The 26245-nt window shown below is 33.5% G+C and overlaps 1 protein-coding gene across 1 annotated transcript in view; it reads left to right on the forward strand.

Moving 5' to 3' along the window:
• sei (potassium voltage-gated channel seizure) overlaps positions 1-26245 on the forward strand; it is a 755411-nt gene that overhangs the window by 28272 nt on the left and 700894 nt on the right. Inside the window, exon 2 of the mRNA XM_089596947.1 lies at positions 13345-13602. Within this exon, the coding sequence (XP_089453073.1) occupies positions 13345-13602 (258 nt within the window). The remainder of the gene's footprint in view (positions 1-13344; positions 13603-26245) is intronic.

Consider the following 26245-nt stretch of genomic DNA (forward strand, 5'->3'; position numbering starts at 1 on the left):
ATGATGATGATGATGATGATTATGATGATGATGATGGTGGTGATGATGATACTGATAATGATTATGATGATGATGATAATGATAATGATGATGACGATTATAATTATAAAAAAGATGATGCTGATGATGATGATAATTATGATGATGATGATAATAATAATAATGATTAAGATTACGATAATGACAATGTTAATAATAAAGATAAGAATGATGATAATAATAATGGTTACGATAAAGAAAGTTCTTATAATGACGAAATTAATAATAATGATGATAATAATAGCAGCAATGTTTACAATCATTATTATAATATGAATGATGATAATGACGATGATGATAATGATAACAATATAATAATAATGATAATAATGATAACAATGATTATAATGAAGGTGATGATAATAATAGTGACGATGATGATGATGATGAAAATAATGATGACGATAATAATAAAGGTAGCAATGATGTTGACTTTGATGATTGTAAAAAATAATTATAATGGTTAAAAAAGGCATTAATGTTTTTAATGAGTATTGCAATAATAATAATAATTATGATAATAAAAGCGATGATAGTGATTATGATGATAATGATGATATGTAGATGATGACAATAATATTAATAATAAGAATGAACATAGTTATAATAATAATGTTACTAAAGATAAAAATAATGATGACAATGATTATGACAACGATAATTATAAAGATGATAATGATAACGATGGTAGAAATAATAATAATAATAATAATAATAATGTTTATAGTAATAATAATGACAAAGATGATGATAATGACAAAGATAGTGACTATGCTTATGTTGATGATTTTGATGATGTTTTCGGTAATGTCTGTACTAATGATGATGATAATAATGATGATGATAATAATGATGACGATTATGGTATGGATGACGACACTGACGACGACGATGGAGCTGATAATGACAACGACGACAACAATGGCAATGATAATGATGACGACGACGATGACAATGACGACGATAATAATAATAATTATAATGATGTTGACCGATATGATAATAATCATAAAAATTATAATTAAAATATCAGTTCTGTTTTTAATGATTATTACAATAAAAATGATAAGATGATAGTGATAACAATGATGATAATAATGATAATGATGATTATAATAATAACCATAATAATGATGATAATAATGATGATAATGATGATTATAATAATAACCATAATGATGATGATAATGTTGACAATAATGATAATAATAGTAACGATAATGATGATGATAATAATAATGATACAAATAATAATAATAGCGTCGATGATAATAATAATAGTAATAGTAATGATGATGATGATGATGATGATGAAGATAATGATGATGATGATGATGATAATGATGATGATGGTGATAATTATAATAATAATGAAGATGACGATAATGACAATGTTAATAATGATGATGAGAATGATGATGATGATGATGAAGATAATGATGATGATGATGATGATAATGATGATAATGGTGATAATAATAATAATAATGAAGATGACGATCATGACAATGTTAATAATGATGATGAGATTGATGATGATAATGATGGTTACGATCATATAAGTACTAATGATTATGGAAATAATAAAACAATGATGATAATAGCCGCAATTTTTACAATCATTTTAATAATAATAATAATAATGATAATAATGATAACGATGATAATTATATTAATAATGATGATAACAATAATTATAATGATGATGATGATAATGATGGTGACGATGAAGATAATGACGCCGATAATAATAAAGATAGTAATGATATTGACTTTAATGATTTTAAAAATAATAATAATGGTTAAAATAGCAATAATTCTTTAAATGATTATTACAATAATAATCATAATTATAATTATAATTACTATAATAGTGATAATGACGAGGATTTTAATAATGATGTTAACGATTATGATAATGATGATGATATGTTGATTATGATAATAATATTAATAATAAGAATGAACATGATTATGATAATAATAATGTTAATGAAGATAATAATAATGACAATGATTATGACAATGATGATTATACAAATAATGATGATAACGATGGTAAAAATGATAAAAATAATCATAATATTTATAGTCATAATAATAATAAATATGATAATAATGGAAAAGGTAAAGCCTATGTTTATTATAATGATATAAATGATATTTTTAGTAATAATTGTACTTATAATGATGATTATGATGATAATGATAATAATTATGACGATAATAGTATGGATGACGACACTGACGACGACGATGGTGCTGATAATGACGACGAAGACGACGATGGCGATGATAATGATGACGACGACGATGACAATGAGGGCCATGATGATAATGATAATAATGATGTTGACCGGGATGATAATGATCATAAAGCTTATGATTTAAATATCACGAATGTTTACAATAATTATTACAATAATAATAATAAGATGATAGTGATAACGATGATGATAATACTGATAATGATGATAATAATGATAACCATGATGATGATGATGATAATGGTGATGATGATAATGATGATAATGATGACAGTTATAATCGTTATGATGACAATGATGGTAATAATTATAAAAATGATAAGAATAATAATGATAATGATAATAATAATAATGAAAAAATGATAATATTAATATAAGCGATAATTATAATGTCAATGATAATGATGATCATAATGTTAATAATGATAATAATAATAGTGATAATAATGATGATGATAATAATGATAATATTAATAATTACGATTATGACAGTAATAGTCATAATAATAACAATGATGATGATGATGATAATAATAATGATGATAATGATGATACTTATAATCATTATGATGACGATGATAATAATAATAATAATAATAATAATAATAATAACGATAAGAAAAATAATGATTATGATAATGAAAATAATGATAAAAAAAGATAATATCAATACAAGCGATAATGATAATGTCCATGATAATGATGATGATAATGTTGACAATAATGATAATAATAGTAACGATAATGATGATGATAATAATAATAATAAAAATAATAATAATGGCGTCGATGATAATAATAATAGTAATAGTAATGATGATGATGATGATGATGATGAAGATGATGATGATGATACTGATTATAATGATAATGATGATGATGACAATGATGATAATGATGATGATAATGACGGTTATGATCATAAAAAAAAATAATCATGATTATGATTATAATGATGATGATGGTGATAATAATAATAATAATGAAGATGACGATAATGACAATGTTAATAATGATGATGAGAATGATGATGATAATGATGGTTACGATCATATAAGTACTAATGATTATGGAAATAGAAAAAAATAATGATGATAATAGCCGCAATTTTCACAATCATTATTATAATAATAATAATAATGATAATAATGATACTTATAATCATTATGATGACGATGATAATGATAATCATGATAAAAAATGATAATATTAATATAAGCGATAATAATATTAATAAATTATAATAATAATAATAAAATATGAATAATAATGATAAAGATATTAAGAATAACTAATATGTTGATGATAACAACGATTATGATGGAGTTATGTTAATAATGAAAATAATAAAGAAATGTATGATAATAATAAAAATGATGTTTACGATAATAACGATAAAGATAATGATGATGATAATTATGATTATAACGACACTAACAACAACGATAATGATCATGATAACGACGACGACGATCTACTAAAGACGACGATGATGATAATATTAAAGATGATGATAAATATAGTAACGATTGCAATATTAGCAATAATAATATTGGTAATTATTATAATCACAGCAGAATTAATGTTTACAATAATTTCTATATTGTAGGGATAATGATAATAGTGATGACAATGAGTATGATTATGATAATTAGGTTAATAGTTATGATTATAATAATAATGTTAATAATGTTAATAATAATAATAATAATAATGATGAAGATAATAATGATGTTGAGAATAATAAAACTGATAATTATAATAATAATAACGACGATGATAATAATCATGATGATCATAATAATGACCATGATTAATACAATGATCGTAATAATAATCATAAGTATGGTAATAAAAATAATCATAATAATGACGACGATGAAGCTGACGGCGATAATTATGATGACGACAATAATGATATTGACGACAATGATAACAAAGATAAGAATAGTGTTGACAGTAACGATTATAATTAGAATGATAATAATATTAATAGTAGTAATGTGAAAAATTATCATAAAAACTATAATAATTATAATAATGATAACGACAACGAAAATTATAAGAACGATGACGATGATGATAGAAAATTAATGATGCTGATAATAATAATATTGATTATAATAATAATAATAATTACAACAATAAAGATAATAATAATAACGATAATAATTATTGAAAGAATAATGATAATAATAATGATGATAATATTCATGAAAATTATGATAATTATGATGACGATGAAAATAATAGTTAAAATATTACATAGTATCAATACAAAAAGTAAAAATGATAATATAAATAATAATAATAATGTAAATAATAATAATAATAATTATAATGATGATGATGATGATAAAAATAATGATCATATTGATAATAATATTAAAGGAATAAAGGATATATGACAAGTTTATAGATGATGATTATTATGAAAATAATACTGTTTACGATAATGATAGTACTGAACATGATATAAATAATAATAATTATGATGATTATGATGATAATCATAATGATTAAAATGATAATAGTAATAATAGTACAATAATTATGATAAGGATTATGATAGGGATGATAGTGATAATGATGATGAAGATAACAATGATAATAATGACGACGAAGATAATGATTATTAAGATAACAATAATTATGACGATGATGATGATGATGTTAATAATAATAATGATGATGATTATAATGAAAATGACTCCGAATATGACGATATTAATGATGATGTTAGTAATAATGATGATGATAATTATAAAGACGACGATGATGATGGAAATAATAATGATAATGATAATGATGATGATTATAATAATGACGATGACGATAATGATAATAAACATGAAAGTAATAACAATTCTAACAATAATAATTTAAATGATGATAATATTAATGATTATTATGATAGTGATGACGATAATAATGATTATAATTATAATGACACTTTAAAGATAATAGTGATGATAATAATTATAATAAGGATAATAAAAATAATGCTGATATCAATAATAATAATGACGACGATGATAATAGTACTAATGATAATGATGATGATGATAATGATGATGATGATGACGATTATGATTATAAAGAAGATGATGCTGATGATGATGATAATGATAATGATGGGGATGATATTAATAATGATGAAGATGACGATAATGACAATGTTTATAATGATGATGAGAATGATGATAATAATAATAATTACGATAAAAAGAGTACTAATGATGATTAAATTAATGAAAATGATAATAATAATAGCAGCAATGTTTACAATCATTATTATAATAATAATAATAATGATGATAATGATAACAATATAATAATAATGATAATGATGATAACAATGATTATAATGATGCTGATAATAATGATAGTGACGATGATGATGATGATGAAAATAATGACGACGATGATAATAAAGATAGCAATGATGTTGACTTTGAGGATTGTTAAAAAAAATAATAATAATAAAAAAAGGATTAATGTTTCTATGATTATTGCAATAATAAAGATAATTATGATAATAATAGCGATAATAGTTGTAATGATGATAATTTTAATAATGATGATAACGATTATAATAATGATGATGATATGTAGATGATGACAATGATATTATTAATAAAATTGAACATGATTATGATAATAATAATGTTAATTAAGATATTAATGATGACAATGATTTTGACAATGATGTTAATAAAGATGATGATGATATCGATGGTTGAAATGATAATAATTTTAATAACATATAGAGTTATAATAACGATTTAGATATTGATAAGGACAAAGTTAATGACTATTATTATGATGATGATATTGATGATGTTTTCGGTATTGATTGTACTAATGATAATGATTATTATGATGATGATAATAATGATGACGATAATGGTATGGATGACGACACTGACGACGACGATGGAGCTAATGATGACGACGACGACGACGATGGCAATGATAATGATGACGTTGACGATGTTAATGACGACGATGATGATAACGATATTAATGAATTTGACCGTGATCATAATAATTATAAAGCCTATGATTAAAATATCAGTAATGTTTACAATGATTATTACAAGAATGATAAGATGATAGTGATAACAATGATGATAATAATGATAATGATGATAATAATGATAACCATGATGATGATGATGATAATGATGATAATGGTGATGATGATGATAATGATGATAATAATAATCATTATGATGACGATGATTATAATTGTAATAATAATAATAGTGATGAGAATAATAGTGATTATGATAATGATAATAATGAAAAATAAAATGATATTAATATAAGTGATAATGATAATGTCGATGATAATGATGATGATAATGTTGATAATAATGATAATAATAGTAGTGATAATGATGATGATAATGATGTTAATGATAATGTGTAATGAGGCAAAATGGCCTTTATATTCATTAATGCTCTTGCTGAGGCAACGTGTTTACAAAGAGCATTAATTTGACGCTCCTGCGGACTGTTTGTCTTTCGGGAGCCGTATACACGCTGAAAGGAGAAATTAGGACGCAAACGGACAAACAGTTTAGATGCAGAGACACAGCAGCGCCAGCAGAAAAGGACAAGGAAAGTGTGATCTCGACTACCGAGTCATAGTAGCTGCTAAGTATGAGAGTGACTGCGAGAAGATATACGTGGCGGCAGCAGTGGTGGTGGCCATTGCTCGAGCAAGAGATCGTTACTCAGTCTGGAGTAGAGCCTTGAGCTGCATGCTTAAGCGCGAGCAGTGAGAGCTTTGGTGGTTCCGCGGGATTTCGTTGCGAGAGTTGAGAGAGAGAGTTTTCAAGACGGTGCATTGAGTATTGAGTGAAGAGAGGGGACCGGTCGTGCGAGACGAGAAGCTGCTGTGTTCTCTTAGGACGACGAGGCCTTTAGGTCGAGGACTACGGCCACTGAGAGAAGAAGCAGAGGGAAAAGAATTGAGAGGAAGAGAAGTAGTGTGTAGCGTAGACAGTGCGAGTAAGAGAGAGATTGTAGTGTAGACAGTGCGAGAGAGAGAGAGAGTTTGGGTTGACGAGACGAGGTGTACGAGAGACTGCGAGGTGCATGGGATGGCCGCCATTTTTCTTGCGTGTTGTTGTGTATTCAGGTAGATAGTAGATTAGGGGTAGAGAGAGAGAGAGGGAGATAGTGTATAGCAGTATGAGAGATTGGGGACGGAGTGTGAGTCTGTGCGTAGTAGTGTGGGTCGAGGACGAGCAGCAGCCCCTTCTGGTCCCGGACCAGCAGGATGTCTCGGACGAGTGCTCGCGGCTTGCGGGGTGCGAGGCGAAGTCGCTGCAGCGCAGTTTAGAGGACGAGGTGAAGCGTTATGTGATGTATTGTGATGAGAGAGACTATGTATTTGTGTTAAGTTTTTTGTAAAAGAAATAGTGAAATGTATTTGTTGTGTGTAAATTAATAGTTTTTTTCGTAGAACGGGAGAACTCCTGCGCCAATCCCTTTTTTTCAGGAGTAGAAACCCAAGAGGTGAGAGGGACAACGGTGACGAACGCGATCGAGATTTGCTAACGCTGCGTCGGCGCCTCTTTTTGTCTAAGGTCAAGAAGCAGTGTTACAAATCGGCATCTCTGGTGGGGAGCTGCGCGGGACTATCTAATCTTTTTTCTTATAAGTGTAGAGAGTGTTTGTGCAAGTGTTAGGGGTAGGTTTCGTGGCGCGAAGGACTGTGCTTGTGAGTAGCTGAGTTTTTGTGCAGGTTAGGTTGTTTAAGGGACGAGTCAGTGTGATATATATTATATTATTACAGCTTTTATATTTTTCTATTTTTGTGAGTGTGTGTTGATCGTTGCAACCTGTAGGACGAAGACGAGCGAGGCAAGTGACGAGTCGAGCCGGTTATCACCTCGGGTAAATTGCTCGAGAGTTTACCAGACAAGTCGGATTTCTAACCTAAGGTGGTGGGCAGACGACCCTGTGGGCAGAGATTCTGCGATGGATTGGCACCCCGAGCCCGTTGGGTTAGCCCAGAACGAAGGACGTTGACGTCGGTCCCCCCAACGGCAATCTTAATACCGAGAACCGAGATATGTCAGCATCTTCCTAAGGAATTCAGCAGATCATTGCACTGACAAACAAGGACCGCCAATTTATGCTGGCAACCGTGAGGACTGAAAGCTGCAGAGCGACTCTATAGAGGAGGCCGTTAAAGCTCTGCAGAAATGGAGACTGTGCTATACGGGTGAAGAGCGTACGGAGGACCCAGAGAGCTTTCTGGACCGCTTAGAGGACTGTCGGGCTAGCTTGGGCATAAACGACCAAGCTTTCTTGGGAGCCTTACCGTGCGTCCTGCTCAAACGAGCTGCGCGCTGGTTTAGGACCAATAAACAGGGCTTTGTGAACTGGTCCGCGTTTTGCGAATCTTTTAAGAGGCAATTTGGTGGGGATTACCAGGAAGAGGACTTGCTCCAGGACTTATATGCCCAGACTCAAGGCAAGGCTGAGAAAATCTCAGTATTTCTCACCAACTTCCGGTACATTGCCTTAAAATTGAAATTCCCCCTGTCAGAGAGGACACTAGCCGATAGGGCTTACTGAAATCTCCTACCGGAGTACTGAAAGGCCATGGCAGACAGGGTAATCGGCAATCTTGAGGATATAGAGAATTATGGACGGTGTTGGGAGAATCAGAAGGACTTAGATGGATGGTATCGCCCTCCTCCAGGGCCAGAAACCATGCACGTTCAAGGTGCCGTGTACCGGATCTCGGGAGTAGCCAAATTTTCAGGACGACTCAAGAGTCTGAATCAAGCTTCTCCAAAAAAATAAATTCATCCCAACAATTCTCGATCCAATGGGAAGGTCAGTTCTGACCCAGACCCGCTCATGGCCAAGTAACTACTAAATCCAAGCGATGAGGGTGCCAGCTTGCTGCCATAAGGACACAAGTCCACGTGAAAACTCAAAGACAGACACCTGGACTCATCTCGAAGACGACTAGACTGGACTGGACTAATAAGCCGGCGTGGAGACAAACAACAACCCCGGTGACAGTAACACCCATCCAGCCAGCTAGGAATGGATCCAGGAGCTTATTTCGCCGGGCCTGTTTCCTCTATCAGGGAGTAGGACACCAAGCTGCTCAGCGTACTCCGATTAACTGTTTTTCCTGCAAAAAATGGGGTCATTTGGCACGTCACTGTCTTAATAGGATGACTTCGCCCCTTAGTAGTTGCCAAAATTGCGACAACCCCGGATGCACTTTCAAAACATGTAGAAACTGCTAGGAACTAAGAGGGAAGATGGATAAGCTCAAGACAGAGATAGCCTTTAGAGATGCCAGACTACCAGGAAACCACCAGTAACTCAGAACAAATGGTAGGACAAGATGAGCAGCTGAGCAGCTGGAGACTATGACCGGGACCATCCCAAGGATTGGGTGCTGACCATGGACCAGATGGATGCCATCAAGGAGACGTTACCAGACAACCACAGGACTACCATTCTGAAAAGGGCAACGTAAGTACACCTCCTTCTATTTATTACTTTCTGAAGGACTGCGTCAGCGAGACCATGCTGATAGAATCGGCTTCCGAGCAGCCAGAGGTGATCGAGCCTAGAGGGGGAGGGTTTGTAATGAGGCAAAATGGCCTCTATATTCCAAAATGCTCTCGCTGAGGCAACATGTATACAAAGAGCATTAATTTGACGCTTCTCCGAACTGTTTGTTTTTTGGGAGCTGTATACACGCTGAAAGGAGAAGACGAGGACGCCAACAGACAAACAGTTGAGATGCAGAGACACAGCAGCGCCAGCAGAAAAGGACAAGGAAAGTGTGAACTCGACTACCGAGACATAGTAGCTGCTAAGTATGAGAGTGACTGCGAGAGGAGATACGTGGCGGCAGTAGTGGCGGCGGCCATTGCTTGAGCAAGAGATCGTGACTCAGTCTGGAGTAGAGCCTCGAGCTGCACGCTTAAGCGCGAGCAGCGAGAGCTTCGGTGGTTTTGCGGGATTTCGTGGCAAGAGTTGAGAGAGAGAGTTTTCAAGAAGGTGTATTAAGTGTTGAGTGAAGAGAGGGGACCTGTCGTGCGAGACGAGAAGCTGCTGTGTTCTCTTAGGACGACGAGGCCTTTAGGTCGAGGACTACGGCCACTGAGAGAAGAAGCAGAGGGAAAAGAATTGAGAGGAAGAGAAGTAGTGTGTAGCGTAGACAGTGCGAGTAAGAGAGAGATTGTAGTGTAGACAGTGCGAGAGAGAGAGAGAGTTTGGGTTGACGAGACGAGGTGTACGAGAGACTGCGAGGTGCATGGGATGGCCGCCATTTTTCTTGCGTGTTGTTGTGTATTCAGGTAGATAGTAGATTAGAGGTAGAGAGAGAGAGAGGGAGATAGTGTATAGCAGTATGAGAGATTGGGGAGTAATCAAAACGTTAATCACTATTATTACTGATAATTTTGATGACGATCGTTGTTACAACGATGATTTACTGTTATATAATTTTAAAATTATTGATTTAAAAGTGATGATTATGGTAACTGTTAAGATTGTTTAAATGTTTATATGTTCGTTTTTTAGTAGGTACATTCCGGAAAATTATTGTGAAGTGCTTTTCAATTTTTCTGACAGTACCTTTTTGATTATTTTAGAGCTTGTTCGCATTTTACGATGGATCTTCTTACTTTAAATTTAGTTTTTATTAAATTTCTGACTTATTTTTGCTTCGTAAGCAACATATTTATGTAAATTTTTTGATAGATACCTGTAACATGCTTATCTAGCGATTACCATTTATACGTCATAAGATCATTTATTGATGGTCAAGGTTGTTTTAAGGGCTCTAAAATCGCTTTCCAAGTGCTGATTTTTTTTTTTTAATTGCTTGATAATTTTATACTAAGTATACATCGAGTGCCCCTTAAGTGTTTGATATGTTTTTGCTATTTCTCTTCCTAGGTTCCACTATGTACCTGTTAATTTCACATTTATTGCTTGCTATTTGCCGACTCAGTGTCTGTTATGTACCTGTTAAGTGTTTAACAAGAGCTTACAATGTACTTACCAAGTGCTGGCTAAGTATTCACCAAGTACCAATAAAATTTTTACTAATTTATAGCTGACTAAGTACTTGTTATGTGGTGATTCTCTAGTATTAATTTACTTTTTTTTTGTGGTTTGAAATTTAATTTTAATAATGTTTTCGCAAAGTACTGGTATAAATTTAAATGTTTAAATTTTTTTATTGTCTATTATTTTCATTTTTAGCAAACAAATTTTTTTGGTTTTGTTGCGTTATTTTATAAGTTTGCAGTTGAATAAAGCTATTTTGACTGCTAAATCATGTAAGGTTTATCATTTCTGCAGCGTGCTAACGAGTAGTAAATATTAATTACTTATTTGACAAAAATTGAATTGTAAGATATTCAATTACAACGTGGTATATTTGGTTAAATAATAAAGGTTTAACAGGAAAAAGAATTCTCATGCCATCATAGCAGTCATTGCTCTTTGCAATATTATTAGCAAGCCACCTTTCTGTTGCTGAAACCATACTGTTATGCTGAGTTCTTCTATACTACTTACTGACAAATAGCTCGCTACTCTAAAGGTGTTTATTCCCATAGTTAACTACATTCTCTGTCAGCTTGTGCTACTTTATTTGTTTCAAATGGGCCTAAATCGAAAAAATTTTGTAAGGATTCTTATTCAAACCAAAATTTATTAAAATAATTGTTTCAACAGATTTGTACTTAAACACTGTTAAATACATCAGTTACCATGATTGGAGTTTTTCTAAATTTCTCTGTATTCCTTATGATGGTTAATTTTATCGTTTACTCACTTTTATTTTTGTTTGTTTAATGTTTTTTTTTATCACTATGGTTTGTTTCTGATAGAAGTATAGTCTATTGTAGAACTTCCAAATGCTGCTTCTACGTAAACTTTTTAGAAAAAATACTTTTTTTCTGTTATATTGTAGTCTTACACAACAATTTTTTCTAAATTAAACTTAAGTTGCCTTGTATCTACATATTTTATAGATTGTAGAAATGTTTAGTCGTTAATATTTGGCTAAGAGCCTTGAGAACAATGAGTCCAGATAAAGAAAGAATTTTTTTTGTAACTCTTTGTTTCTGGATACTCAAACGATAGTCACTTAGCTGATCGTGCTGAGTAGATATAAATGATAAATATGCTTATGTATATCTCATAATATAATGTTAACAAAATATACAGTTGGAGGTAGACAAAATAACATAAAAAACCTTGAATCTCGATCCTTATGACTTTCGATGACACAACAGTGCCAGGTATTTTGTTTCACTTAAGTTTATGAGTTTGTTTGTCAGTAGAATTAAGAAAATTCAATGCTTGATGTTATATTGCAATTCGTTGATACTAAGTTTTTTAAACTTCTGCCCCTATTTTGTACTGTTTTATTATTTTGCTCTTACAGGCAGTACAGAACTACTGTTTTTTCCGGACGCACAGGAACAAACGAGTCTTTGTCTTAAAGTACCTTATTACTTTCCCCTAGAGAGGAAAGCGACGACAAACGCTTACCTTAGGCACAACATTTAAACACATTTAACTTGCAGCGATATTCTTCTCTTTATACTCATGCTTTTATTTTAATAATTTACACGATATCCTTGAATTTTATCTACTACAATTGTAAGAAACAAAACAAATACGTACTTCTCATGTTGCAACAATATATTATCAACTCATGGGGATCGGTGGGGTCCACCTTGTAGAAGTTTTTGTAGATCACTTTTGAAAACATATCGATCAAAAATGAACAATAAATTTTTTTTCAAGTTTTTTTAAAAACGCGACAAACTTTGTTTCCTAACTGTCCCTTTAAAATTATTTCTTTAGGTAACCTTGGTGGAGTTTTTTTTTGTAGAAATACTTACGAGTTTGATACATTTGCAAAACAAGTGGTTCTAATTTATGTGTGAATCAAAGTTCCTATTGTAAATCAGATAATGTTGAAAATTTAAGTTAACTTCCATGAACATTTTTTTTGTTACAGATGTCACGAATAGAATCGTGTCAAGCAATGTCTGAACATCTTTTATGGCAATTAGATATACCAGCGACACCAACAGTTCAAGGAAATTTGCAAATAAAAAGCGATGTCCTCCATGATAATGATATCTTTATTGAGAAAACATTGGAAACACCAAAACATAAGTGGAGTAGTGTTAGGGTGAAGGGAAGTAGTACAAAAAGCCTTTTACTCGAGAATGGTGTTTCTCAGGCCCCCATGAAAAATACAATCAGGAAGGAGGTATTTTGATTACTTAATATTATAGTTAATTCAAGACTATTGTTAATCGTAAGGCTTCTGTATACAGTGTTAATTTAATGGCCTGTACTCGTACCTGATAGAAGTAAAGTTAATACAAACTATTGTTCAAGGAAAGGATGGTTTAAAAAAAAAGTATTTCTTTACTAAGAAGTTTTTAATAATTTATATCATAAATTTTTTATCATGGATTTATATCAATACATTAAGGATGCTTGTATTTTATAACTTGAACTAAAAGTTTTTAAGTAGGCTCAATATTTTTTAATGTGCTAAAAATAATTTATGTAGGTTGTATAATTTCAATGTAATCTTGTAAATTAATCTGAAGTCAAGTATTCTTAGTGCTGTATTTTTAATACTTTCATGTTACATACTTAATTTAATCAACGTGATATGTTTATTTGTAAGTTATTATACCTATCATACAACTAACATTTTGTCACACATGGTATTGCGTCTTCTTATCATTCTCTATACTATTAATTTGACTCTTAAGATTACTTCAGAATTGTAAAAAAATGCTCAACTATAACTTTAAAAGTTCTCGAGGTTCTTATAACGAAAAAAAAATTTGGAAAAACCTTAATAAAAACGATTCAAAATTTTATTGTTGTTCGTGATAAGATCTTAGAGAGACAATTTAATTAACATTTAAAAAATTAAAGTGTTACACAAGATTTTTACATAGAGACTATTGAAACAAAATCATTAGAAAATGCTTATTTTCTATTAATCTTATGAAAAACTGTTGACATAACAGTTGGAAAACAAGTCTGCTTATTTGGAAATAATACATTACATAATACATATTAAGTTAGTTAGGCCTTGGTACTCTGCAATTTGTCAATTTAAAGTTAAAGCTTAGAACAAATCGTGTACTTGTATTGCAAAAGGCAAAAAAAATTGTAGTGTATCAACTAAATTTTTAACGATTAATTCTAAATCTTTATTTACTTAGTGCCTTACCAGTATAATGTAATTCTCTTTTTATATGCTGTATTCAGAATAATAATAATAATTTCAAAAACGTGTTACCAGCACTCACTGTGCTATGAAAAAAACTATATCAAAACGAGTTTTGAGAGCTTTTCGGCTCGCTGAATATTTGGGGTACATATCCATACATACACATATACAAATGTTTAAACATCCCGGACGAACATGTTAAGTACGAAGAGGTTGTATTTTAATAATGTCTAAGACTTTTTATGTCATTACAAACCTCGAAAATATCACGTAACAAAGAATCAACCGAAAAACTGTTTTCGTAAACTTAAAATGACTGCTTTTTTTACCAATGAAGCTCTATGTCGAATTTTAATTCAATATAAGAAAAACTATATAAGTTAATTAAATAATTTAATTACGCCCATACATACATTTAGACACCCAACTAGACTCGCGATAATAGTTAAAATAAAATGGGCTTACTATCGTAGAGTAATGCAGAGAATGGTACAAAAATTTATAAGTGTTAAAGCGCTCCCATACTGGCAGGAAATGAAGGATAACAAAAAAAGATAATAGAGTACCTACAATAGAAAATTTTGGCGAAGCGCATAGTGACATAATGAGTGTTAAGGAGAAAAAAAACACCTCGTATCCGAAAAATGAGTCAGAGTTAGAAGCGCTTACTGTATTTTTAAAACATAGCCCGGCATCCTAAAAAATAAAAAAAAAGTAAACAAAAATCAGCGCCTTTTAATGCTTCAATTTTTGAAAAAAATGAAACCAAGTATTGTAAAAGAAAACGTGGCCCCATCGACTATGCAAACAGCAGGTCTGGCTGAAATCACAATACTCAACGAAAAGCACAACAAAATTCACCGTAAATTTCCGAAGAGATTATGGCATATGGATATGGGAGATTTGCACGTAGTCAGTCGTTAGGTTTTTCGGGACCTGTTGATAAACCGACAAAGGTACGAGACCAAAGTGTAGGATAGCAACAAAGGGCACTGTTATTTGACATTCCCTTACAGAGCAATATTGATAATAGAAAATCCCTTTAATGCAAACAACATCTAGTTCAACTAAGTATTAGTAAATACCAGAGCCATAGCACACCAGCAAGCCGAATACATGCAGCCCTCGAATGCACACAACGTACTAGCTTATGTTACCAGTGCATCAGGGGGCATCCCAATATTTAACTGGGCCCAATTAACTTTCTACTATTTAAAGAAATGGTATGGATACCGAAAACAACAATTCCGTGGCCATTTAAAAAATATTTTATAGGGACATTAGGGAATGAATTAAAATGTATAACTGCAGACTAGTTTTGTGCGCTACTTTCACTATTTAATACGGTCAATAAATTTTTGCTAGTACTCTCACAACGATTTAAAAACATGAGATATGCGGAGACACTATTAGCAGATTTGAAAATGTTAACGCAGTACCCAAGTTAATTAGTTTTAAAATCCTGCAGCCAGGCGCAAAGATCGTGTTATAGAATCATGATGACCCATGATTCAAATTCACAGCTGGCGGAAACAGAGAAGACAATACTGGAAATCAATGCAGATGAGAAATCGGCTCAACAATTTGTGTACGGTCTCAGAGCACCATGGAGTTAAAATGTAGCTGGACTTAGGCCGGTAACGATAGGGACAGCTGTAGAAGCAGCTACAAGCGTAGACAACGAAATGGGCTTCCGTAACATGGGACAAGTACCGAACAATTCCTATGCAATACAAGAAAGTTATCACAGAGATAAAAGGTATTCTGAAATTGGTGCATTGGCAATCAATGATGTACAAGTGGGAAGCACAGACATGAAGTACGTAGTAAGTGGGTTTGACGAAGACGATAAACGGTGTTCACACTGTAGAGGACACTACAGACATTCTACAAAATAATGCAAAATGCTAATAGAGGATGCGCCAATTAAAAAATTACCACACCCCGATGAACTACCTGACGTACAGTGTGACGAATTTGCCGTGGGGCGGAGCAAGAGTGGAACCGTGAATAGAAACTCGTCCTATGCTACGCAGCGAAATGATGCCAATTTCAATAAGAATAATAATTATCATCAACAACAACAAAAATATGAGAGTGGTAATCACAGGTGCCCCAATAACAATAACTATAATAATAACAATAACTGTTATAACAATAACCATAATAGTAATAACAATAACCACCCGTACATCAGCCAACGGCCACAAAATGGTTATACAAGTTATTATAATAGGATGAACAGAGCAAACCGAAATCTTAATAATAAAAACCGCTATGATAATATTAATGGAAGTTACGGTTATAGAGGACACTATCAATATCAAACGGGTTATTATAATCAAGGGCAACAACAAGGAAACGAGGCAACTACAAATTTTAGACAAGAGTCAGAAGACGCAAGAATAAACGTGGGAAATTGAAGCTCCAACGATGCTCGATGTGCTTCCCAAACATACGCAATAATTTCTTAGTCTGATATGCCCTGCCTTAAAGTATAAATTGCCTCACGTCGGCCCTAATATTTATCCAATAGTAGTCACTCACTATTTTGTTTAATGTCATGTTTATTTCTTCATGACCCCCAATTGTAAATTCGTGGTATTCCTTTATAACTTTATATCGTCGGCCCACTGGTGATACAACTAAGGTGCTTATACAAAAGGTCTTTGCCCTTGAGGTTCTTGAAAACTTTCTCAAGTAGCTTTGCAAAGTAAATCTATTGGCTTATGTTTAGTATCTCCAAGCTGCGTATCACGCCTATCAATTTTATTTTAATAATCATTACGAGTGTCTCAAGGCCACTCAAGTGACGCAACGCATTTTTCAATATACGATTTTAGCATGGTATTTTCAGAACGTGATTCAATATACATTCACGTTGCAACAAACTATCTCACATTTATTTTCATTGCGTCACTAACGCTTGTTCTTTATTATTTAAGACTAATCGGTCTATGTATTTGCGCTTGTAAAGGGCATCTATCGATTTTGCATCAAGCACGCTTTCTGTTACCGTCACGAATACTAGATTTTTCAGATAATAGAATAAGCGATCTGTTGCCGGATGCATTATTTGAAATAACTGTATGTTTCAGCTCTTTTATTGTAGCCATGGTGGTTTTTCGTGATGTAACCATATTCTGCATACTGTGTACCTCTTGACCCCTGAAAGGTTTGACGATACTTTTTCTTTTGAGGTTTCTTTTTCCGATTTACTTTCCAGCCTCCTTTTTATTCTCATCATTTAGTAAGTCTGAGCTACTTAGAAAGTCAGGGGCTGGTGGTAAATCGGGTGGGAGCGTGTTGCTATGTATTTGAACACCCTTTTTTGTAAAGTTATTTTTACTACATTCTGTTCCCTTATCCCATGCTTTCTTTTTCCCCAGTGGCTAGTTTGCCTTGATTTTCTAAATTATGTCAGCATCTGATTCGACTCTGACTAGCACTCTTCTTCCATCTGATTTTTTTTCCTTTTCGCTTTGCTCGTTTGCAGCAAAGAGTGGTCCAAAGTGGTTATTAAAAGAATGCAATTATAAATACTTTTGATTAGCGTTTATTGTGAAACTTTCAAAAATTCCACACTTTATTTTCTTTTTAGTGATTTTAAGAACGGAAAAAGTTTGCAGTCATCATTACTATATTCTGTTTTGGACTGCAGGATTTTTTCTACCTCCCCGGGTCAATACATATATTTTTTCACTTTGTGTATCGTTGTATATCATAAAGTTTTCATGCTGTTAATTACAAGTTGCATAAAAAAATAAGTAAGTTGTAGTGGCAGTTATGGCATTAATCTAATATTTTTACTGGAAGCTCCATCATAAGTTCTTAATTTTTATTTGGCTACACTCTATTTTGTTCGAAATTACGTTTGGTTATATTTCTGCCCTCCGTTTTATTTTCAACATTTTTACCTACATTCGTATAGTCTCTCATTATTCCTTTTCTTGTTTTTTTTTTTAATTTTTAAATGAGTGTTTATTTATTTTATATGATCCGCACGAAGTATCTTTCTCGATAATCTATCTCTGTCATTTTTATCTCTTGAGCTCGTTCTCCCCTTCCTAGAGGTATGTTTGTATCCTCACCATACGTTTCGTTGATCACTGAGAGGGCAATCAGTGGTAGTATTGGATTTCCAAGCATCAATTCTAATACCCAGCTTACCTTTATAATTTTGGCACTTGACATGTAGTCTAACTTTTGCTTGAAAATTATCTATTGAGTCATCAAGTATTGCTCCAATTTTTTTGTTTAATGTAGTGCCTTCACCTGAACTTTCTCTTATGTGTGTGCCTTTGTGATTCATTTATCTGATTTTTGCTTACACTTTTATTTAACAGTCTACTCTGTGCCCTTTCGTTTGGCAATGGTTGACTCCCCTCGACTATATTAAGTATGTTTGGTTGCTGCTTGTTATTTTCTTGGGGCACACCTTGCAGGTGAGCTTAGGCCTTTCAATCGTTCTTTGTTTCTCTTTTATTCTCACTCTTGCTTGACATACCTGCAACTGCACTCGTCTTATCTAGGGTATCGATAGGGTTAATGATTCTCTTTCTCTTTCTTATAAACTTTACAGCAAGTTCCCTGTGCTTGCTGACAACCCCAGTGCTTATCATTATTCACATTTACACTGAGAAGAAATTGGCAGAGACTCTTTCTTTTATGCAGTAGCACCACCCCACAACAGCTTTAATAGAACAGATCTACCACTTTAGGTGAGCACTTTTTCTAGAAAACCAAGTGACAGCTTTCCCAGTTGACTTAAAGAAAATAGCCCCTAGTAGTGGAAGCCTTCTTTCTTGAGGCGAAATAATAGATGATATTTAAGAATGTAAATAACATACTCTTTGAAAAAATAATGGCATCAGCATGTAAACATCAAAAATAATTTAACCTTCATTTTTCCGTGACTCTTTAACTACTCGACAGAAAATCTTCGCGTAAAACTTTATTTATTTAATAAAATAGCTGTGAAAAATAACAATTATAAGACTATGTCATCAACGAAAAAAAAATGTTTTTCCATGAATGAAAAGGTTTTATTGTATCATAATTCATATTTGAGTGCCGTAAATATTCCTTAATTTTTTTTAAATTAATTTACAAGGCTGATTATTAGAGAGATTTTTATAGGTTATGGTAACATCTTTAGCGCGATTTCGTATCTCAGTAAATATTTAAAATAATTATTACGAGTCCGAAGGATACATAAATTGATGAACAAATTCACGCAATTTTTAAAAATTAAAAACCTTGGGACTACGGCATTTCACCCTCAGAGCTACAGTTCAATTAAACGTATGCACCACATCCTAAAAAAATTCTTGAAAGCTTACGTTAGCGAGACCAAGCAATCGGACAAAATACCGTCTCTGACTACGATCGCTTGCAATACATTAGAGTACAAAAACGCAGGCTACACACCTAACAAACTTATATTTAGCCAACAGGCAAAACTCCCGTTAAGCTTCAAAAAGCCAGAGGTGAACAATACAGAATTGTTTAAATGACTGTCAAAAGTTACAAATAAAGACCAAGAATTTCTCAATATTTAAAAGAAATGGAAATTAAATAATGTCTGTTCTGAAATATTTCGTAATAGTGATAGTTGTTTAGTCGATAGTGTTATACTTATATTTTATACTGTGTATACTAGATTCTTGAATAGTTTAATGCCTAAATCATTAACTGATGAAACTAAAATCTGTCACAGCTTAGTATACAAAAATGAAATGCTTAAATGTTTTGTGACTATAATAACTCGAACAATAAGATTTATAATAATTTCTTAATAGTTATGTTGAATAATATACAACAATGGTAGCTACTTAATGAATCTAGTTCAAAAGTAGTACAGTACTAATGCAAATTAGAAGTTCAAGGCAAATTATTTTCTGACACTTTTTATACTTTTTCAGTCTTACTCCTATCCACTCAGAGCGTCTAACATGTAATGAAGATTTTTGTTCAAAAAAATTCTTTTACAGCTTATCAAAATTCATAACTGTATTCAAGAAGTCCTAAGTGCAAGACATTTACGTGCATACGCAAAAACACACTAAGTCACATTTAAAATTATCGTGATATTTTACTTATCAAGTAAACATGTAAAAGAAATACTAAAAAAAAGCCTATGTTTGTATGAAAGCTATAATTTACCTATGAAAGTAGTAAAACAAGTAAGATAACTGACAAAAGTATGAACTCTTAATAAGCTTACATACTTATTATAATTTAAAGTGCCACTACTCTTACTTTGCAGATAATTATCGAATTAGCACACAGAGGATAAAACCAGTCATATGAATCTCTAGTTCAGATAACTGCCATACTACAGTCATAAGTTCTGTTAAAGATTAGGAACTGCGAGATGTGTATTGGGTACTCGCAATTTAATTTATGTATATGTAGGTAGTAAGAGGTTGAGATGGTGTGGCGCTGCACTGTGGCACCGCTGTTGTACGTTTTTGCCCTTTCCTACACTTTCAGCCAGTCAGTTAAGAGAGTTAAAAATGTATTTAGTTCAGAGTTGTTATAATAAACGTTTTTTTAGTTAAAAACAGAGTGATTTCATTGATTTCATCTTTGATCGTCTACACACCTATACCTATGCACCTAATAGGTTACGGGCATTAGATTGGTGTAGCAAGAGAGTGTTTGAGTAATTACAATCTGATGTTTTGTCTCTCTTCCGTGTGCAATTTTGAGCCTTCTGTGCGTTTTTCTCGTCTCTCTTGTTGCTCTCCAGGTTCTTCTGTGCTTCTCTCCTGTGCGACCAATCGTGATGGCAGAGGTTGCTGGAAGTCTGTTAGGTGAGAAACGATGCGTGCAGGAAGAGGAGAGCAAACGAAGCAATCCGGGCTCCCCCAAGGACGTTGAGGTCCGCCCCAAAAGGTGCCAGAATAGCTCAAGAATCGTTAGGGTGCAGCGGCCGAGCCGGGGCAAAGGAGATCAGCAGCAGTAAATGGTGCAGTTAATTGAATCTCGGTGTTGATATTCGACGTCAATTTTTTCTTCTTCCTCCTTATGTCTGTTTTTTTTCTTATTGTCTCTAAAAAATTATGATCTTCTTTAAGACCAAAAAAATTAAGAAAGTCTACTTAAGCTCACAAAAATGAAGATCTTCGGTTGGCCTTTTTTGTTTGAAAGTCTATGGAACTTGAGACCTGGATTGTGCTTGCTTCTACGTGGGTTAAATGGCATCGTGGTAGGGGGAAACACGCCGTGGCAACTTAGTTTATTATCACCGAGAGAGACGCCTCAAGGCCGAGAGGTAAGTTGTGTGTTACAACTACGATTTGCGTTTGACCAAGCTAGACGCGTGCGTCTTTTTCCGACTTGTGGCACGCCTAAAGGTAGTGTACACTAATATTTGGCCATTTTTCCTTTACTATGACAATCACTCATGATGCAAACGTGATTTTTTCTTGGCTGCACGCTCACTTGTTTTCCATGTTACTCATACGAATAACTAAATGCCCTAACAATACACGTAGACACATACAGGAGAATATTTTGTTCAAGTGCTTATTACAATTAATAGGTGAAAATGTCCCTAATATGCAAATGATGCATATAAAAAGATTAAAGAGGATATAGGGGAAATTTATGAGGTGCTTACAAACCGTAAGAAGGATCAGGTTATGTTTTTCATGAATAACGAGACTATTGTATACATAGGTAAATCAAATACAAAACTTATAAAATCAGTGGCTCAACGCGTATGAATTACGTTGTTGGGATAAGCAGCCTCAGACATATTGCGTCCGCATTCTCAGGCTGCCTACCTTAGCACATTCCATAGGTGGTATGAATTTATAGTGTTTGGGGGTGTGCCCTATCTATGTTTTTCCCTGGAACACAACTATATCTGATTAACTAGTAGGATAGAAAGATAAATTTGATTGATACCTCATTTGAAGATAAGATTAAAGATTTGAAAAAGAGAAAGATGAGTTTGATTGATAACTCATTTAAAGATACGATTAAAGATTGGAGAGATAAAAAGATAAATTTTACTGTTACCTCACCTTATAAAAGCGTAAAGATTAAAAAAATAAAAATTTAAATTTGATTGATAGTAAGTTTAAAGACCTACAATACAGAAAAGATAGCATAAAGAAAAAGCAAGATAGTTAACATAAAGAAATGGTGCACGCAAATGATGAACTTAAAAAAGACCTTATAAGAAGAGCTTGTCAAAACATTCATGTATCTATAAACTTTATAAATTTACGAAATGAAATTTCAGAAGTCTCAAAGAAAGATATTGAAGAAATCAAGAAACTCATAAAACAATAAAGGTACCAGTAGAGCTCCTGTATGTCAATTAGGTTTGATTCTCAACATAAGGAGACCTTAAAAGCAGGCCTTCAACGTAAAACTAGGTACCCTAGATTACCAAAAGAGAGTATATCACATAATTGACCCCTCAATAATGATACAAAATATAAAAGACATTACGAGAAGTGAAATAAAAATGAATGCATACCGATTACTTAACAAAACTCAGTCCATTAGATTTGACCCTAAAAAAAAAAAAGCTACTAAATTTTGCTAATATTTCGATTGACTGACACAAAATTTTTAACTATTTAGTAAAACTAATAATTGCTCTGAAGATAATTAAAGAGATAATTTCTACTACGAGAATATCATCAAGTGCCAGACGTTAAAATATCAGATTTTAATAGGTTAGTTCAAAGTGAGGACGGCTTATCTTATAAGTACTTATGACAATATATCTTGAAACTGGAGGCTGAAACCTCACTCCCACGATCGTCAGCAGATGCTATAGTATTCCAAGGTGGGGCTAATAGAGAAGCGAGCTGAGGTGGGAAAGGCGCTGGGCTAAGCCAAGGCTCTTGACTAGCTGCCACCGTTACTGCTGCAAACGCAGCCACCACCAGTATCCTTGCACTCACAAGTGCAACAATGACGGGAATTATTAGACAGACTTTTCAAGGAAGATGCCAAATCTAAAGCACTGTTACACCTGCCAATGGTTTGTTTAGAACTTACGAGAACACATTAAAAGGTGCAGAGATAACCTTAATAAAACAAAAGATTGGGATCTTAAGCCCAACAGTGGTGGTTGTAACAATAGTAACAATAACAGTAATAAACAAAACAATGAACGAAAAGATAAAAAAAAGCATGCGAAAAATAACAACGAGAAAGCCAAGGTTGATAACAAGAAATAAGGCAGAGAAGGTAAAAATAATATAGAATTACCTTGATCTAATTAATGTAGAGGTTTGCTTGTTGTTAACCTTAAAACTGTGCTCTTTACACATACAAAGGAATTACGAATTAATGGTTGCAGTAATAATGAAATGAAGTTTATAGCAGACTGAGGTAATGCAGACCATTTTGCTAAATACAAAATTTATTTCAAAAACTTCAAAGACTGTAAAAAAAATTGATTGAATACTCGAACAGAGATTTCTCCTCAGACTTGATAGTGGAGATAGAAGGGTGTGTTTCCAGCAAGAATAACCAAAACTAGATAGTTCTAGACAGAATAATATATGCTGAGGTGCTCGCTGAAAACTTAATGTTGCTTCACCAATTTGCTTAGAGAGGCTTGAGTATGTACCTAGAGAATACAAAACAAGATAGATTCAATCCACATTCTAACGAGACTCTAATTTCTCGCGTCTAAAAGAGTCGTTACTAAATGGTAGAACTACTTTAACATAGCCAGCGTAGAAGTAAACACAGGAAATGTAATAAAACTATGGATTGTTAAATAATTTAAAATGTCTCTGTAGCAAAAACTGAAAAGGCTTAGCAAGTCAGCACTAAAAATAGAAGCTGCCGTCAGTGTGCCGAAATCGTGCTGAGAACTCGCGCACACTTGTGCGCAGCCAGACTCCGATTGGCCGAGCGACTGCGCGTCGTTTAAACGTCCAAAACTCAAAGACACAGCGCTCAAAGCCCGAACACATAAAACCCTAATGCCTAATCCCAAACGACCCAGTGCGCTTACTTGACTGCACTTTTATTTTATTTATTAATAAGAAAAATCTCGAGCGGCTAATCCCCAACAACCCAGTGCGCTTACTTGGCCGCACTTTTATTTTATTTTTAATTACCAAAATCCCAAGCGGCTAATCCCCAACAACCCAGTGCGCTTACTTGGCAGCATTTTATTTCATTTATTAATTACCAAAATCCCAAGCGGCTAATCCCCAATGACCCAGTGCGCTTACTTGGCCGCACTTTTATTTTATTTACTAATTACCAAAATCCCAAGCGGCTAATCCCCAACGACCCAGTGCGCTTACTTGGCCGCACTTTTATTTTGTTTATTAATTACCAAAATCCCAAGCGGCTAATCCCCAACGACCCAGTGCGCTTACTTGGCTGCACTTTTATTTTATTTATTAATTACCAAAATCCCAAGCGGCTAATCCCCAACGACCCAGTGCGAATACTTGGCCGCATTTTATTTCATTTATTAATTACCAAAATCCCAAGCGGCTAATCCCCAACGACCCAGTGCGCTTACTTGGCCGCACTTTTATTTTATTTATTAATAAGAAAAATCTCGAGCGGCTCATCCCAAACAACCCAGTGCGCTTACTTGGCCGCACTTTTATTTTATTTATTAATTACCAAAATCCAAAGCGGCTAATCCCCAACAACCCAGTGCGCTTACTTGGCCGCATTTTATTTTATTTATTAATTACCAAAATCCCAAGTGGCTAATCCCCTACAACTGAGTGCGCTTACTTGGCCGCACTTTTGTTTTATTTATTAATTACCAAAATCTCAAGCGGCTAATCCCCAACGACCCAGTGCGCTTACTTGGCCCCACTTTTATTTTATTTATTAATTACCAAAATCCCAAGCGGCTAATCCCCAACGACCCAGTGCGCTTACTTGGCTGCACTTTTATTTTATTTATTAATGAAAAAAATCTCGAGCGGCTAATCCCTAACAACCCAGTGCGCTTTCTTGGCCGCACTTTTATTGTATTTATTAATAAGAAAAATCTCGAGCAGCTAATCCCCAACAACCCAGTGCGCTTACTTGGCCGCACTTTTATTTTATTTATTAATGACCAAAATCCCAAGCGGCTAATCCCCAACGACCCAGTGCGCTTACTTGGCCGCATTTTATTTCATTTATTAATTACCAAAATCCCAAGCGGCTAATCCCCAACGACCCAGTGCGCTTACTTGGCCGCACTTTTATTTTATTCATTAATTACCAAAATCCCAAGCGGCTAATCCCCAACGACCCAGTGCGCTTACTTGGCCGCACTTTTATTTTATTTATTAATTACCAAAATCCCAAGCAGCTAATCCCCAACGACCCAGTGCGCTTACTTGGCCGCATTTTATTTCATTTATTAATTACCATAATCCCAAGCGGCTAATCCCCAACGACCCAGTGCGCTTACTTGGCCGCACTTTTATTTTATTTATTAATTACCAAAATCCCAAGCAGCTAATCCCCAACAACCCAGTGCGCTTACTTGGCCGCACTTTTATTTTATTTATTAATGACCAAAATCCCAAGCGGCTAATCCCCAACGACCCAGTGCGCTTACTTGGCCGCATTTTATTTCATTTATTAATTACCAAAATCCCAAGCGGCTAATCCCCAACGACCCAGTGCGCTTACTTGGCCGCACTTTTAT

This window comes from Copidosoma floridanum, unplaced genomic scaffold (assembly GCF_036245765.1).
Source record: "Copidosoma floridanum isolate Cflo_tuat_1 unplaced genomic scaffold, Cflo_Japanese_pri ptg000030l, whole genome shotgun sequence".
NCBI lineage: Eukaryota > Metazoa > Arthropoda > Insecta > Hymenoptera > Encyrtidae > Copidosoma > Copidosoma floridanum.